Genomic DNA, 13,214 nt, shown 5'->3' on the forward strand with positions numbered 1-13,214 from the left:
CCTGGGCTGTACCACTGCCGCGGGGGGGGCGCGGCGCGGGCAGCACCATCGCTGGAGCGCGGGGGGACGGGGGGGGGGACACGAGGAGAGGGTCCGGGAGGGCGGGACGGAGCCGTTCGAGGCGGGGGGGGCCGTAGAGGCCCCCAGCAGCGCTCAGGCCTTGGCTTGTCCCACCGTGGAGGGTCTCACGCAGCCGGGGGCCGGTGTGAGAAGGGCCTTGCCCCCCCCCCGCAGCACCCCGGGGTGCGGCCCGTCCCCTGAGGGCGTCACCCCCATGGCGGCCCCATGGCGGCCCCGCCGGTGCAAAGGCCTTTTATTTCCCCAAAACGTGATGGCAGTTACGGGCCAGATCCTGCAGGCGCCGTGGGGGGAGAAAAAGCATCTTACAGCCGAGGGCTGGGGCGGCCACTGCTTGTTGGGGGGCACCAGCTGTCACCGGGGGGGCAGGAGGAGGCGAGGCCCAGGCAGAGGGTGAGGGGGCTGGTGTGGCCCCCGGGCAGCCCCCCGTGGGGCTGGTGGCTGGATTTGCCACCAGGGACAGGGTGGGGGGCACCCGCCGGAGCCGCCCCGCGCTCCAGCCCCTCCGCTCTGTGGAGTCACTTGTCAGCTTTGGCCATCCATCGCCTTCTTGGGGGGGTGGGGGGGAAGGTGAAATCCGCTGCTCCGAGGATTTGAAGCACTTCAAATGTTTACTGCTGCGGTGCGGGCAGGGCTCGCCCAAAGCCCCGAGGCGATGTGTACGGAGTCTGTGGGAACCTGATGTAAGGGGGAGCTCCCCCCAAGCACCCCAACACGAGGGCACCCCAGGCGCTGCTGGGCTCCTCACGGCTGCTGCTGGTACTGGCCCTCGGTGGCGGTGAAGAAGTCCTCCAGCACGCTCTTCATGTACTCGAAGGTGGGACGTTCCTCGGCCCTCTCCTTCCAGCACTGCATCATCAGTTCGTACAGCTCCTGCGGGCAGTTGTCCGGCTGCGGCATGCGGTACCCGCGCTCCAGGTTCTGTATCACCTCGGGGTTGGTCATCCCTGCGAGGACAACGCGCACGGCACTGAATTTGGGTCTCACACACACCCCCACACCCCCTTCCCCACCTTGCAGGCAGCTCCCTACATTTAGAAATCCCACGGGAAAGCTTCCTTCCCCCTCCCCACCACCTCTGAAAAGCTCCGGTGGCCTTGTGGCCGTGGCTAGCCACGTGCATCGGGAAGCGGTCGAAACCATCGCGGGCTGGCAGGGAAAGGAGCCAGATGGGGCGGCTCGGGAGCGTGTGTGCGTGCGGGAGTGCATGCACACACTCGTGGGTGTGTGCGCTTGCGTGCGCGAGTCCTTCTGCCACGCAGCTGCCGGGAAATCCTGACCTGGATACGGGATCCGGCCGTAGGTGACGATCTCTGTGAGCAGGATGCCGAATGACCAGACATCAGATTTGATTGTGAACGTCCCGTAATTAATAGCCTCTGGTGCTGTCCACTTGATGGGGAATTTAGCCCCTAAAAAACAGCGCGGAGGGGGGGAAATAAAATGTTACGGCTGAGCTGGAAACGTCCGTCGCTGTTTAACCTGATGTGACAACCACAAGTCAGCCTCTGTCCCTGCCATACGCCTGGGGACAGCTGGGTTTGGTGGCAGCAAGGCCCCCCCCGGCCCGCCCCCCCACTGCTTGGCTGGCTACAGACCCCCTGCAGCGGGCCAGCATGTCTGTTCCCGCAGTAGCCACCAGATAGGGCTGTCACCCCACCAAAAGCAGGGTCGGGTGGGTATTCGGGGTCCTGCAGTCCCCCTCCAGCTGAGGGGGAGAGAGATGGAGGGGGAAAAAGAATCTCTGCACCCCCCACCTACTCCCCTCTCCCGGGGCTTCACGCCATCCCGCAGCTCTCGGGGCGCCGCGGGGACCCCCAGAAGAAGAGGACGGGGTGTGGGGGGATTTCCTCCCCCTGTGACCCCGAGCTGTGTGCACCCCAAGAGCCGGGCTCGTTGGGGGGGGACGTGAGGGGCCGAGATGTCGGGGGACGCACCCTCACGAGCTGTGTACTCGTTGTCCTCGATGAGGCGGGCCAGCCCGAAGTCGGCGATTTTGCAGCACAGGGTGTCCGACACAAGGATGTTGGCGGCCCGCAGGTCGCGGTGGATGTAGTTCTTGGCCTCGATGAAGGCCATGCCCTCGGCGATCTGTGGTCCGGGGTAATTGCAATTAACAGCCGCCACCCCGAGCGGGGCAGCCCCAGCTCCAGCCCTGGCAGAGCTCTCCCCGCCAGCAGCCCCGCAGCTCCGTCCCCCCGCACCTGCGCAGCCATGTCCAGTAGTTTGTTGATGCTGAGTTTGACGCCTTCTGAGGTCTTGAGGAAGTCCACGAGGCTGCCTGCAATGAAAGCAGCAGGTCTCAGCAGCAGGCAGGCACCATGCTGCCTTCCCCCCTTCCCCTCCCGGCATCTGTTGGGGCTGGGTGTTGTGGTGGTGGGGTCACCAGGGCACTGTCCCAACACCGAACTGGGCAGCTCGCAGACCCCCAAGAAAGGCAGGAGGGATGGGCAGGAGACCATCCTGCCTGCAAAGTCCTTTTCCCCCCTGCCAGGGCTGCCCCGCAGCTGGTGGGTGAGCCGTGATGCAAAGGCAGAGCACAGGGAGGGAAAAGGTGCTAAAAGCATCTCAAAAACCAAAAGCCAGCCCTGACCGCTGGACAGAACAGCCTGGAGCTGAAGGACCAGGACTCTTCACAGCCCCAGGCACCCCCACCCATGGTGAGCAGCACCCAGGTGCCCTCACCCTTCTCCATGTACTCTGTGATGATGTAGATGGGCTCCTTCGTCACCACGGCGTAGAGCCGCACCAGCCGCGGGTGCTGCAGGTTCTTCATGAGGTTGGCCTCTGCCAAGAAGGCGCTGGGTGACATGCTGCCCTGCTTCAGGTTTTTGATGGCCACCTTAGTGTGGCCGTTGTAGAAACCTGCGGAGAGATGGGGGAGAGGGACGCCATCACCGGGCACGGCAATAGCGGTGCCAGCCAAGGAGGGGAATGCGGGGGCTACGCTGTGGATCTAGAGCATCCCAACCCGAGGCTGCGGGAGCAAGAGATGTTGGAGATTGTGAAGGTTGGATGAAGATGGGCAGAGGACCTTCGTGCGCTGAAGGACTGTTGCAGCAGGGCCAGGGGACTTTCGGGCACGATCGCAGCTCTGTGCTGGCCACCTCCTGGACAAAAATCTGTAACCACATTTTAACAGACCAGGCAGATGCTTTTACCTGTGGCTTTCAACCACAGAAGGAAAGGAAGCTGTTGATTGCTGGGCTTTGGGCAGGAGGGGCAGCTGGGGGAGCCGGGCAGTGATGCCAAAGCCTGGCTCCTGCTGGGTACCCGGAGGGGACTTTGCGGGTCAGCCAGCGCCCGTGGGAGCGGGCGGCGTGGAGGGGAGCGGTGCAGCCCCAGTGCCTCCCCCACCGCAGCACCCAGGGAGCGGGAGATGCTTTTGTGGCTGGGTCACAGCACGCTTGAGGCTTCACACTGCCCTCGAGCCCCCAGCGACGCAACGACAGCCACAACAAGGGTCGTTTCCCGTGCGGGGCCACGCGCGGTGCTCGCAGGCCCCACGCCAAAGCTGGCGGCTGTTCTCACGGTGAGCAGAGCCCGGCTCGATGAGAACACGGTGCAGCCCCTGTGTGCAGGGGTCCGGGTGGCTGAGGGTGGGAGAAAGGGGAAACTTGGGCTGCTCTAGCTGCTGGGTTTCTCCCTTCTGTCAAGGACCTTGTAGAAAAACCGAAGTCCCACGCCTGAGGCTGTGCTGACCCCGTCTCCATGTGAGACCCCGGCTGAGGACGCTGCAGGGCCCGGCTGACGCTGCCCACACCGGTGCCCTCATCTGGGAGGAAACACCCCAGTTTCACCCTGACTCACCCATCCAGACTTCTCCAAACTGCCCCGCTCCCAGCTTCTCCACCAGCTTCAGCGACTCCCGTGGCACCTCCCATTCATCCTGCCACCACGGCTTCTGCGGCTTCTGGGTCCGGCAGGGCTTGCCGAGGCGGGTGCACAGCCCGTCAGAGCTGCCTGCGGCATGGGGGGAGGCAGAGCCAGTGTCAACGCAGGCAGAGGGCACAGGGCACCCGCACAAGATGATGACTTTGCTGGGGCATGGAGTAACAGCATGTCCCGCTCCCCATCCCATCCCATCCCAATTCTCATCCCATCCTATTCCAATCCCCATCCTCATTCCAATTCCCATCCCATCCCATCTCATTCCCATCCCCATCCCCATTCTCATCCCATCCCATCCCATCTCAATTCTCATCCCATCCTATTCCAATCCCCATCCTCATTCCAATTCCCATCCCATCTCATTCCCATCCCCATCCCCATTCTCATCCCATCCCATCCCATCCCATCTCATTTCTCATCCCATCCTATTCCAATCCCCATCCTCATTCCAATTCCCATCCCACCCCACCCCATCCCATTCCCATCCCCATTCCCATCCCATCCCATCCTATTCCAATCCCCATCCCATCCCATCCCATCCCATTCCCATTCCCATCCCATCTCATCCCATCCCATCCCCTGCCTACAGGCAGGACCAGCCCCCGGCTGGCACGTACGTGTGTAATACTCGACCAGCTCGTGCAAGCTGCTGAAGGTGATGCGGGGGGAGATGTAGTACCCCCCGTTGTCCATGTTGCGGATCTTGTAGTGCTTCACCGTCTCGCCCTGGTTCTGGTCGAAGTCCCTCACCGACAGCGAGTAGGAGCCTGTGGGGAGGGGCACGGCGTGTGTGCAGGACCCCAGCACTCCTCCCGTGCTTCCCAGCACCTGTCCCGGTGCCCGTGGCAGGAGGTGCCGGCGGGACCTGCGGGACGGTACCTTTGGAGGTCTCGCTCTCCCGGATGAGGAAGGAGCCGTGTGTGTTGCCCGACGCCAGGAGCTGCCTCTCCGCGTCCTTGCGGCTGATGTTTTTGAAGAACCACCTGGGGACACAGAGCAGGGTTAGGACTAGGGGGAGGGGGGTCAGGCCACCTTCACCCAGCAGCACTTTGGGGGACGCTCCTGGCTCCTTCCCCCTCTGCCAGCACACGGCTCCTACTCAAGCCCTACTCACGGCTCGGGCTCCAGGCTGTTCACCATGGCCACGAAGTTGTAGGGGATCAAACCCTCCTGGCCGGTGGTGAGCGACTGCGCCTTCCACCACTCCCCGCTCCTGCAAGGACACAGCGAGGTGAGACCCCTCCCCGGCTGCCGGGACCCTGCACAGACCCCCCAGGCAGCACGGGGGATGCCACCCGGGGAGCCGCGGGATCGTGGGGGTGCTGGGACGCCCTCGGTGTTCGCTCACTCCTCCAGGATGCGAAGCTTCTCGCCCTTCCGCAGCCCCAGGTCCCCGTCGTGCTTGGGCTCGTAGTTGTACAGGGCCACCACCAGCTTATCTGGGAGGACAAGAGGAGGGGCAGGGTGGCAGCAGCCAACTGGGGGGGTGTCCACAGCCTCCCCCTGCCACAGCCTGACTTTACCTTGCAGGGGGGAGCACGGCGGAGACGTGGCCTCGTAGGACACCAAGGGGTCTTGCACCTCAGAGCCGCTGCGGATCAGCCTCTGCGAGGGAAAAAGGAACACAGTGAGCCCTCCCCTTCCCAGGGCTTGGTCAGCCCACGGCCACCTCTGGAGGCATTTGGCCACCAGGATGAGGGGCCCACTCGCCCCCTCCTCACCTGCCGCTTGCTGTCGGGCTCGATGGGGTAATTGCAGTGCTCACAAATGTCAATGTTCTCGATCCAGTCCTCATCATAGTCCGAGCTGCAGCAGCAGCCCATGGTGGCTGCCGGGGGGGGGGGTGAGAGGTGGTGAGGGAAACCCTCACACCCCCAGCCCCAGCCTTGCCTCTCCCCCTGCTCCAACTCATCCCCATCCCTGCGTCTCTCAGTGTGGCTTCCCACATGGCATGGCCCGTCCCACACACTCCCCCGATCCTCAGCGGAGCTGGGGCCATCCCAACTCTCTGTCACCAGCCATATTTTCTCCTAATTTTGCTCTGGCTTTGTTAATTAAAAACACTAAAGGCAATTAGTCCCCAGCCTGAGGCTCCCTTTTCCCACCAGCACAGCCTGGCGTTGCCTCCTTCGCCAGCTCCTTCCCACCGTGCAGCCCTTGGGCTGATCCCTCCGTTCTCCATCTAGATAACGATCTAATTATGAATATCCCATTAGTAATTAACGCATGGCCCTGCAGCACGAGGTTTGGCTGGACCAGGCACCTCCCCGGCCCTAAAAGCAGCTCCTGGGGTGAGACATGGATGGGAGCCATCCCCCCCTCCCACCCCGCTGCATCACCTGGGATTTCCTTCTCCCCCCGCGCATTCGACCCCATCACTGTGCTCCTGTTTCTCCTGCGCCAGGGATTGTCCTTCAAACCCCCATCCCTCCCCTGGAGCCCCTCACCCTCACCAGCTCACCCTGAAACACCAAGAACCCCCCAACCTCAAGCATCAGCCACAGTGACACCGGCGCGGGGCTGCACCCCAGGGTCCCCGGCACGGCGGCGTGGGCACCGGGGCAGCCTGGCAGCGATGTCACGAGTGTTGCGTGGGCTCTGCAAACCACCCGGGGCAGCAGCTCTCACCTTCCTTCAAAAGCTGAGCGTGGCACGGAGCCGGGAGCCCCGGCACTGCATCATGTGCAAATGGCGGCCCACGGCCCTGGAAAAAGCTCTTCTGGAGAATCCCCCACGCCCACACCGCCGGGATTTATCTCCACCAAGACCTGGCCCCCAACGCTCTGCCCAGAAACTCTGGAGACTCTTTGGGGGCCCCGACGTTGGTTTCTGCAGGCAGTGGGTGCCAACGGCAGGGCTGGGAGCCCCTCGTTGCCGAGAGCCAACCCAGGTGTCTCTGCCCCCCAGCACCCAAAATCCGCGACCGCTTTTGCAAACGCCGAGTGGGAGCTTTTATCTGGCAGCGAGGTGGTGCAGCTGCGAGGGTCCCCGTCCTCACCCTGCCTGGCAGCGAGACGGGTCCCCCATGAGCCGCTGAGCCCCGGGAGCTGCTTTGCTAGGGGCTGTTGGCACTGCCAGCACAGTTTCCTCCCTGGTTTCCTACCAGGAGCCATCGCACAACTGCTTTTTCACAGGCACACACTTAAATTCACCTCCCCCCGTGGTGCCAAAGAGGGTACGGCCATGGGGGCTTCATTTGAGTGTGTGTCCCCCCGTGGGCAGCTGGGGACAGAAGGGAAGAGCCTCACAGAGGGTGCCCAGGGAGGGTGCAGGGTCCCCAGGGTGCCATCAGCCCCCAGTGCCACCAGCCCCAGCCATCAGCACCTGCTGCCAGGCAGAGCCCCCCCAGCCAAGGGCTGGATTTGTAGACCGTGAGCCCCCTCCCTCGGGGACAGGGTCCGCACGGCTGTTTCAGCATCCACAGCAAGGACACGGGGGTTGTCCCCACGGTGCCACCTCGGGGTGCCCACCACCAAGGAGCCAGTGACAGGCAATTTTGGGGAGGAGAGGGCAGACGAGTGAGCCCCTCCCACGCCGTGCAATGCTGCTTAGGGGACTCAAACGCTAAAAAACACCCTGGTGCCTTCAGCTTCTGGGGACACTCATTTGGGAACACACTTTAGCACCCAAAAAGGGGTTCGGCCACACATCAGGGGCAGACAAGGCCCTGGCGATGCTCAGGCAGCAGCAAAACCGATACCCAGCCCCAAGCACAACCCTGGCCCTGCAGAGGAGAAGCCCCCAGCCCCCCCAGACCTGCCCGCAGCCTTTCGAACGCCTTTACCAAGGGTGAGCCATGCCAGAAGGTGTTTTTTCCTCCCTGCACAAAGCCGGGGTGGGGAGGGAGGTGCTGCTATTGTGCCTTTTTTTTTTCTTACGTACTCAAGCCACAGCGTAATTTCCACCGAGCAGCCGTTTCACCTGCGCAGCGTGAGGGCCACGCCGGTGAAAGGGGGTGTTTGAAGTCAGGTTTTGTGACTGCATCTGTGCAACCGAATTTCTCGTGCGAAGAGGCTGCCTGAGAGGGATGTGTAGGCGCCTCTGCCCTGTGCCTCGCCGTGTCCCCGGGGGAGGTGTCTGCGGGTGTGCACGCATGTCCTCGCACGGACATTTATGTCCCTTTGCCCAGTTTTGCTCCGGAGGGTGTCCAAACCCCTCAGCTCTTGCTGGAGGAGCTGCCCCGCGCCGGCCCTTCCGCAAACGCTTCTTCGGCCGGGTCCGGTTGGCTTGTTCACGAGTGTGGGCGGGCGTGAGGAGGGCTGAAGGCTGGGCTGACCCTGTCCCTGATGCTCTTCAAGGCTCACTGGGGTGTCCTGGATGTCCCCAGGCCAGCTGTGACCCAGCTGGACAGTTGGTCAGCCTCGCAGGGACACAAAGGACCGCGGCCCCAAAGCTGCCATCGCAGCGGGGGGGTGTTTGCACTGAGACAGCACCGAAACCAGGCGTATCTCAGTGTCTGAACCCCCAAAGTGGGCAGCGGACCCCAAGGGACTGGCATGAAATCGCTGCCTGTCCTTAAGCTGCTCTTGCCCACAGCTGGGCAGGCAAGAACTTGGCCTTGGGGACAAAACTCCCACTTCGCCCTGGAAATGGGGACTTGGGGAGAGCCCTGTGAGGGGGCCAGCGCTCCCACCCCGGGCAGGACCCCTGGGCAGGCAGGGCATCAGGACAGCAGCTTTCACCCCAACTGGGAGGCCACAGAGGAATGGGGAGCACAGCCCTGCTCCCCCCATCCCTCACCTGGGCACCAGCGCTCACATCCCCCCCGCAGCAGTGAGCCCCAACCCCCATTTTCATCCCTCCGAGAGGCAGCCTCAGAGATTGCAACAGGACCCCCACCCTCCGCAGGCACCCAGGTGGTCCCCAGCTCCTGTCTGGAGGGCGCAAACCCTCTCACCCCCGGGTCCCTGGTACCTGTTGGCAGCGAGGCGAGGACCAGCCGCTCTCAGACTCCCATGGCCCAGCGGCGAGAGCGAAGGCGTTGTTCACGCTCACGTCCTCTCCATCCCTGGCAGGAGCGTGGAGACCCTCTGGGGAGCAGAGACGAGCCCCCCGCCCGCGGGCGCGCGCTCCCCGCCACTGCCACTTGCTCTCGCTCACCTCCTGCCCTGGTTTCCTGCCTCATGAGCAAACTCTAGAGAAGCTGGTTCGCAGCTCGCGCACAACCGCAAGAGCTAGTGACAAACCCCGATGGCTTCCTGCCATCCCCAGCACGGAGGGTCCCTGCTCTGGGTGTCCCTGGCCACCGATCCCCAGGGAACAGGGTGGACAAAGCGATGCTGAGCCCCTCGGTCGGTGGGGAAATGGGATCCCGTGGGCTGGGAGATGCGCTGTGAGGGGCCAGCGATGGGCAGGGGATTGTCACCCCCTGCCCGGGTTGTCCTGGCGAGCTGACCCCCCCGGCTCCTTGGTGCTGTCCCCTCTCCGGTGCTCGGCGGGGGCAGGCTGACAGCGCCATGCACCATCTCCCCTGACCCCCTCAGACCCTACGCAGCTTGTGGGACTCATCCTGCACCCACAGCCCCTACTTGAGCCATCACACCGGGTCACCCCAGACCCTGGCACCCCAAGAGTCACCAGTGAGAGAAGCTGAAGCCAAGGGGACACGTTGTGCCCCAGCCAGGCTGCCAGCCTCGTGTTTTTGGAGACAGCTCAGAGCAGAGCAACCACAACGCTATTGTCTTGGCTTTTGTGATCAAACATGAAGCCGCAGGTACCTGCTGGCTGCTCTGCGGAGGCACAGGCAGGAAGCCCAGCTGTGTTGGGGGGGGCTGTGACAACTCGAGGGGCACCGCAGCAGCAGCACCGGACGCAGCATCCACCCTGGCAAGGACATTTCCCAGGGGCAGCCGCGCAGCCCCGTTCCCTTGTGCTCACTGACACTGCGGGTGCCCCAGGCAAAGGGTGCACTGCCAGGCCCCGGGGTGTGCCACAGCCTCGGGGTGCATGTCGGGTTCTCCCTGTGTCCTGCTGCTACCCTGGGAAGGAGAAGCAGCCCCCCAAATTATCCCTGGGTCATTCCACAGCTTGCCTGGGTCACCCCACCTCTTCCCCACCACGGCTTGATAAAAACGTCTGTGAAAATTGCATCCCCAAGCGGCAACTTCTTTTGTAAAGGGTTTGGTGTTAATGGAGGAAAGGAAAAAGCCAAAAGCAAACCCCTCTGGTGACAGCGATGTTGCCAACGCTGGCTGGCACTGCCCCCAGGATCCCTCCTGCTCCCAGCGCAGTGCTGCAGGGGGTTGGAGATGGGTCAGGATGGGGGTGTGGGGGCTGCCAAACCCCGAGCACAGTCCCCAGCACCTCCTGGCCTCAAGCCTCAAAAACAACCCCTCTGTTCACAGCTGGTTCGGTGAAGAGCGTTTCCTGCAACGGTGCAGCCTGAGCACCCACCCGCTGCCAGGGGCGTCCGGGAAGAGGCTGGCAACCAGAAGCAAAGACACCGTCTCTGGCATGGCACCATCCTGCAGCAGAAACCCCTGAGAAGCCACCCACCCTGCAAAGCAGAGCCCTGGGGCGTGGCTGGGGAAGGGGCAATGACAGCATGGTCCCCTCGGCCACCCCCAGGTCCCCCACAGCGAAGGGGCAGGAGCCACATCTGCAGGCGCGGGCAGGTGCCTGGGTGCATGTAAAAACAGGAAAAAAGCATCAGCTCTCGCCTTCACCTCCTTTTATTCCTCCTCAAGGGGCTGCTCCCCATATTTTCCACTGTGGTTGACACCACCATCCTTAGGGACAGGGCACTGGGTGCCCCAAAACACCCTGTGCCCGATGGGGATGGTGGCACGGCGTTGTCCCCGGGGCAGGGCTGGCAGCACCAGGGCTAAGCACTGCCCGCCCCGAGGGAGCTCCCCAGACCCTTGAGCCCTACCAGGTCTGGATGCACCCATGGGTGCCCACGAGGCTCCGGTCCGGGCTCAGTTCCGAGCACTCCGAGGGGTCCCACCGCGCTCAGCAGAGGGAGAACCGCCGGGAGTTGATGTTCATGCGGGTGACGCCGATGTGCTTGAGCGGCGTGGAGAGCAAGAAGGCGGCCTTGGGCGGGATGTTGCAGAGCAGGTCCGAGTCTTCCTCACAGCCCTCGAGGCCGAAGGTAGCGTCGTCCAGCATCTCCTTGTGCTGGTGGCAGGCCTGCTCCACCTTCAGCCGGTGCAGCCGCGCCCGCAGGCGCATCAGCTGCTGCGCCAGGCGCTGGTCCACAGCCTGCATCTCCCGCTGCACCGGGGGGGGGACACAGGACGGGTGTGAGGGCCGCAGCAGGACCGGCCACCGGGGGAGGCAACGCTGGGGCAGGGCACAAATCCACCAGGGACCACGCGCAGACGGGGCGCCGGGATCAGCGCAGAGCCCGCACGCGTGGTCCTGGGGTCGGCACGAGGCCCTGAGGCGGGCTGATGGCACAGGGTCAGCTCGGGTGGGCTTGTAGCCGTGTGGTTGTTGCTGCTTGTGCCACCCCAGGAACGCCACCACGGCTGTGCCACCCCGAGGAAGTCCAGCGCAGCCGTGCACAGGCGGGAGGGGGTGACAAGCGCAGACCCTGACAGAGCTGTGACCCCCGGCGCTGCGCGGGGGACACGGCCGAGCTGTGGCACCACAGAGCCACACGTGGCCTTGCAAAAAATCCACGAACACTGGCCGTGCTGGGAAAAGGAGCAAAGCCCCACGCTGCGGCTGGAGCACCCTGAGCCTGGCACATCCCATCGCTGCTGCGGGAGGTCGGGCTGCAAACGCTCCCCTTGTGCGGAGAAACCCCGAGGCCCCGTCCCTGCCTTGGGGCCCAGCCCCTGCCCCCCCTTCGTGCCCCCCATCCCACCAGCAGCTACTCACCAGCTCCATCCTGAGCCACTCCAGAGCCGCCTCCACGGTGGCGAAGCCACAGACGCCACCATCCCACTCCTCCTCATCCCCGGGGTGCCCAGGGCCCTGCTCTGCCCCCCGTGCCCCCCCGGGGGTCCGGCTGCGCCAGGGCTGCCCCCTCACCCGGGCTTCCCACTCCAGGTAGGAAGGTCTCCGCGTCTGCAGCTTCAGCTTGGCCGTCAGCGCCTTCACGCTGTCCAGGCTCTCCTCCTCCCAGGTGGGCTCCTCCTCGCCCAGCTCCTTGAACTTCAAGTCGCCAAAGGGCATGGTGGCACCCGCCAGAGCCCCCCAAAACCCTTGGGTCACCTCTCCCCCCCTCAAACCCTCCGTGCAAACGGGGTCTCTGCCCCGCTGCGCCTACAGAGTGAGGAGCACCCCGAGCACCCACCCGCTCCCCACAGCTGCACCCACGTCCCGGTTATTTATTCACCCTCAGAACAATAAAGGTTGGGGGCACCGAGGACAATTCCAACGGGCAGGAACTTTCCTTATCCAGAGGAGTGCAAAGGAGGAGGGTTTTTTTGTTTGTTCGGTGACGGTTTGGGCTTTTTTTGGTGTTTGGTTTTTTTTTTTCCCTTTTCTTTTCTTTTTTGAATTGTTGTCTCCGGCTGGGAGGAGACTCCCTCTTCCCCGGAGGAAGCTTTTACCGGGACCTACTGGCAAGGAGGAGCGGGGATGATTTATCCGCGGGCGCAGCCGCCCTCCAGCACCCGGCCGGGGCAAAAAAAAAAAACCCAAGGAAGGAAAAAGAAACCGGGGGGGGAGACTGCGGGGGGGTGAGGGACGGGGCGAGGAGCCGGGGGGGCAGCTGGGGTCCCGCATCCCAGCCGGGCCGTTAAGGTGGAACCGGGTCAGGATCCGCTGCCCTCACCCACCCCCCCCACCCCCCCCAACCCCCGGCGGTGCAACCGCTGCCCGGGGCGGGTCCGGGAGCCGTGGCGGCGGGTTACGGGTCTCGCCTGCACCCCACGGGCACCGCCTGCCCCGGGGACAGTCCCCCCCCCCCCCGCCCCGAGTCGCCCCCAAGGAGCCTGCGTGCTGCGCTGCGAGCCCCCGTGTCCCCTCGCGTGTCCCTTCCCACGGGCACAAGCGTTTTCCCTCGCTCCCGCACCCCACGCGGTGCACACACACACACTCACGCTCACACTCCCACACACACCCCCGGAGTTCCCCCCCCACTCCCGGGGAGCGGGGCCCCGACACCCGTGCCCACCGGCGGAGCCGCCCCGGGGCCGAGCCACCTTAAACCCGACATCCGCCGGGCGCGGAGCCCTGCGCGGAGCCGCCGTCCCCGCCGGCATGGCAGGGCTGTGCGGGACATCGCCCGCCGCCCTGCCTGCACCCTGAGACCCCCCTCTTGCACCCTGAGACCCCCCTCTTGCACCCCG

General features: G+C 64.3%; 2 protein-coding genes across 5 annotated transcripts; both read right to left on the reverse strand.

The window, feature by feature from the left end:
• Window positions 1-648: 648 nt before the first annotated feature.
• On the reverse strand, window positions 649-5,792 carry LCK (LCK proto-oncogene, Src family tyrosine kinase). 4 transcript variants are annotated; one of them, XM_074925838.1, is made up of 12 exons: window positions 5,710-5,792; window positions 5,493-5,560; window positions 5,318-5,408; window positions 5,084-5,182; window positions 4,849-4,952; window positions 4,587-4,736; window positions 3,889-4,041; window positions 2,764-2,943; window positions 2,283-2,359; window positions 2,016-2,169; window positions 1,359-1,490; window positions 649-1,025 (listed from the first exon to the last, which is right to left on the reverse strand). In XM_074925838.1, exons 1-12 carry the CDS (start codon window positions 5,790-5,792, stop codon window positions 823-825), a joined length of 1,494 nt encoding a protein of 497 aa, XP_074781939.1. In that variant the 3' UTR covers window positions 649-822. The 4 variants fall into 4 exon arrangements, with proteins under 4 accessions (XP_074781939.1, XP_074781938.1, XP_074781940.1 ...); XM_074925837.1 differs by having other exon boundaries at window positions 5,493-5,574; window positions 5,691-5,792; XM_074925839.1 differs by lacking the exon at window positions 3,889-4,041 and having other exon boundaries at window positions 5,493-5,574; window positions 5,691-5,792.
• A 4,846-nt stretch (window positions 5,793-10,638) lies between these two features.
• FAM167B (family with sequence similarity 167 member B) lies at window positions 10,639-12,525 on the reverse strand. Its single transcript, XM_074925842.1, has 2 exons — window positions 11,797-12,525; window positions 10,639-11,184 (listed from the first exon to the last, which is right to left on the reverse strand). The coding sequence occupies exons 1-2, from the start codon at window positions 12,091-12,093 to the stop codon at window positions 10,921-10,923; spliced, it is 561 nt and encodes a 186-aa protein (XP_074781943.1). The 5' UTR covers window positions 12,094-12,525; the 3' UTR covers window positions 10,639-10,920.
• Between the last annotated feature and the right edge of the window lie 689 nt (window positions 12,526-13,214).

Source organism: Athene noctua, chromosome 24 (genome assembly GCF_965140245.1).
Source record: "Athene noctua chromosome 24, bAthNoc1.hap1.1, whole genome shotgun sequence".
Taxonomy (NCBI): domain Eukaryota; kingdom Metazoa; phylum Chordata; class Aves; order Strigiformes; family Strigidae; genus Athene; species Athene noctua.

Coding starts and splice junctions, on each gene's coding strand:
- LCK (XM_074925836.1), bottom strand. CDS start 5,792: ATGGGCTGCTGCTGCAGCTCGGACTATGATGAGGACTGGATCGAGAAC. Junction 2,944..3,888: donor GTTTGGAGAAGTCTGGATGG/GTGAGTCAGGGT, acceptor ATCTCTCCGCAG/GTTTCTACAACGGCCACACT. Junction 2,360..2,763: donor CACAGAGTACATGGAGAAGG/GTGAGGGCACCT, acceptor CTTTCATTGCAG/GCAGCCTCGTGGACTTCCTC.
- FAM167B (XM_074925842.1), bottom strand. CDS start 12,093: ATGCCCTTTGGCGACTTGAAGTTCAAGGAGCTGGGCGAGGAGGAGCCC. Junction 11,185..11,796: donor AGTGGCTCAGGATGGAGCTG/GTGAGTAGCTGC, acceptor CCCCCGGTGCAG/CGGGAGATGCAGGCTGTGGA.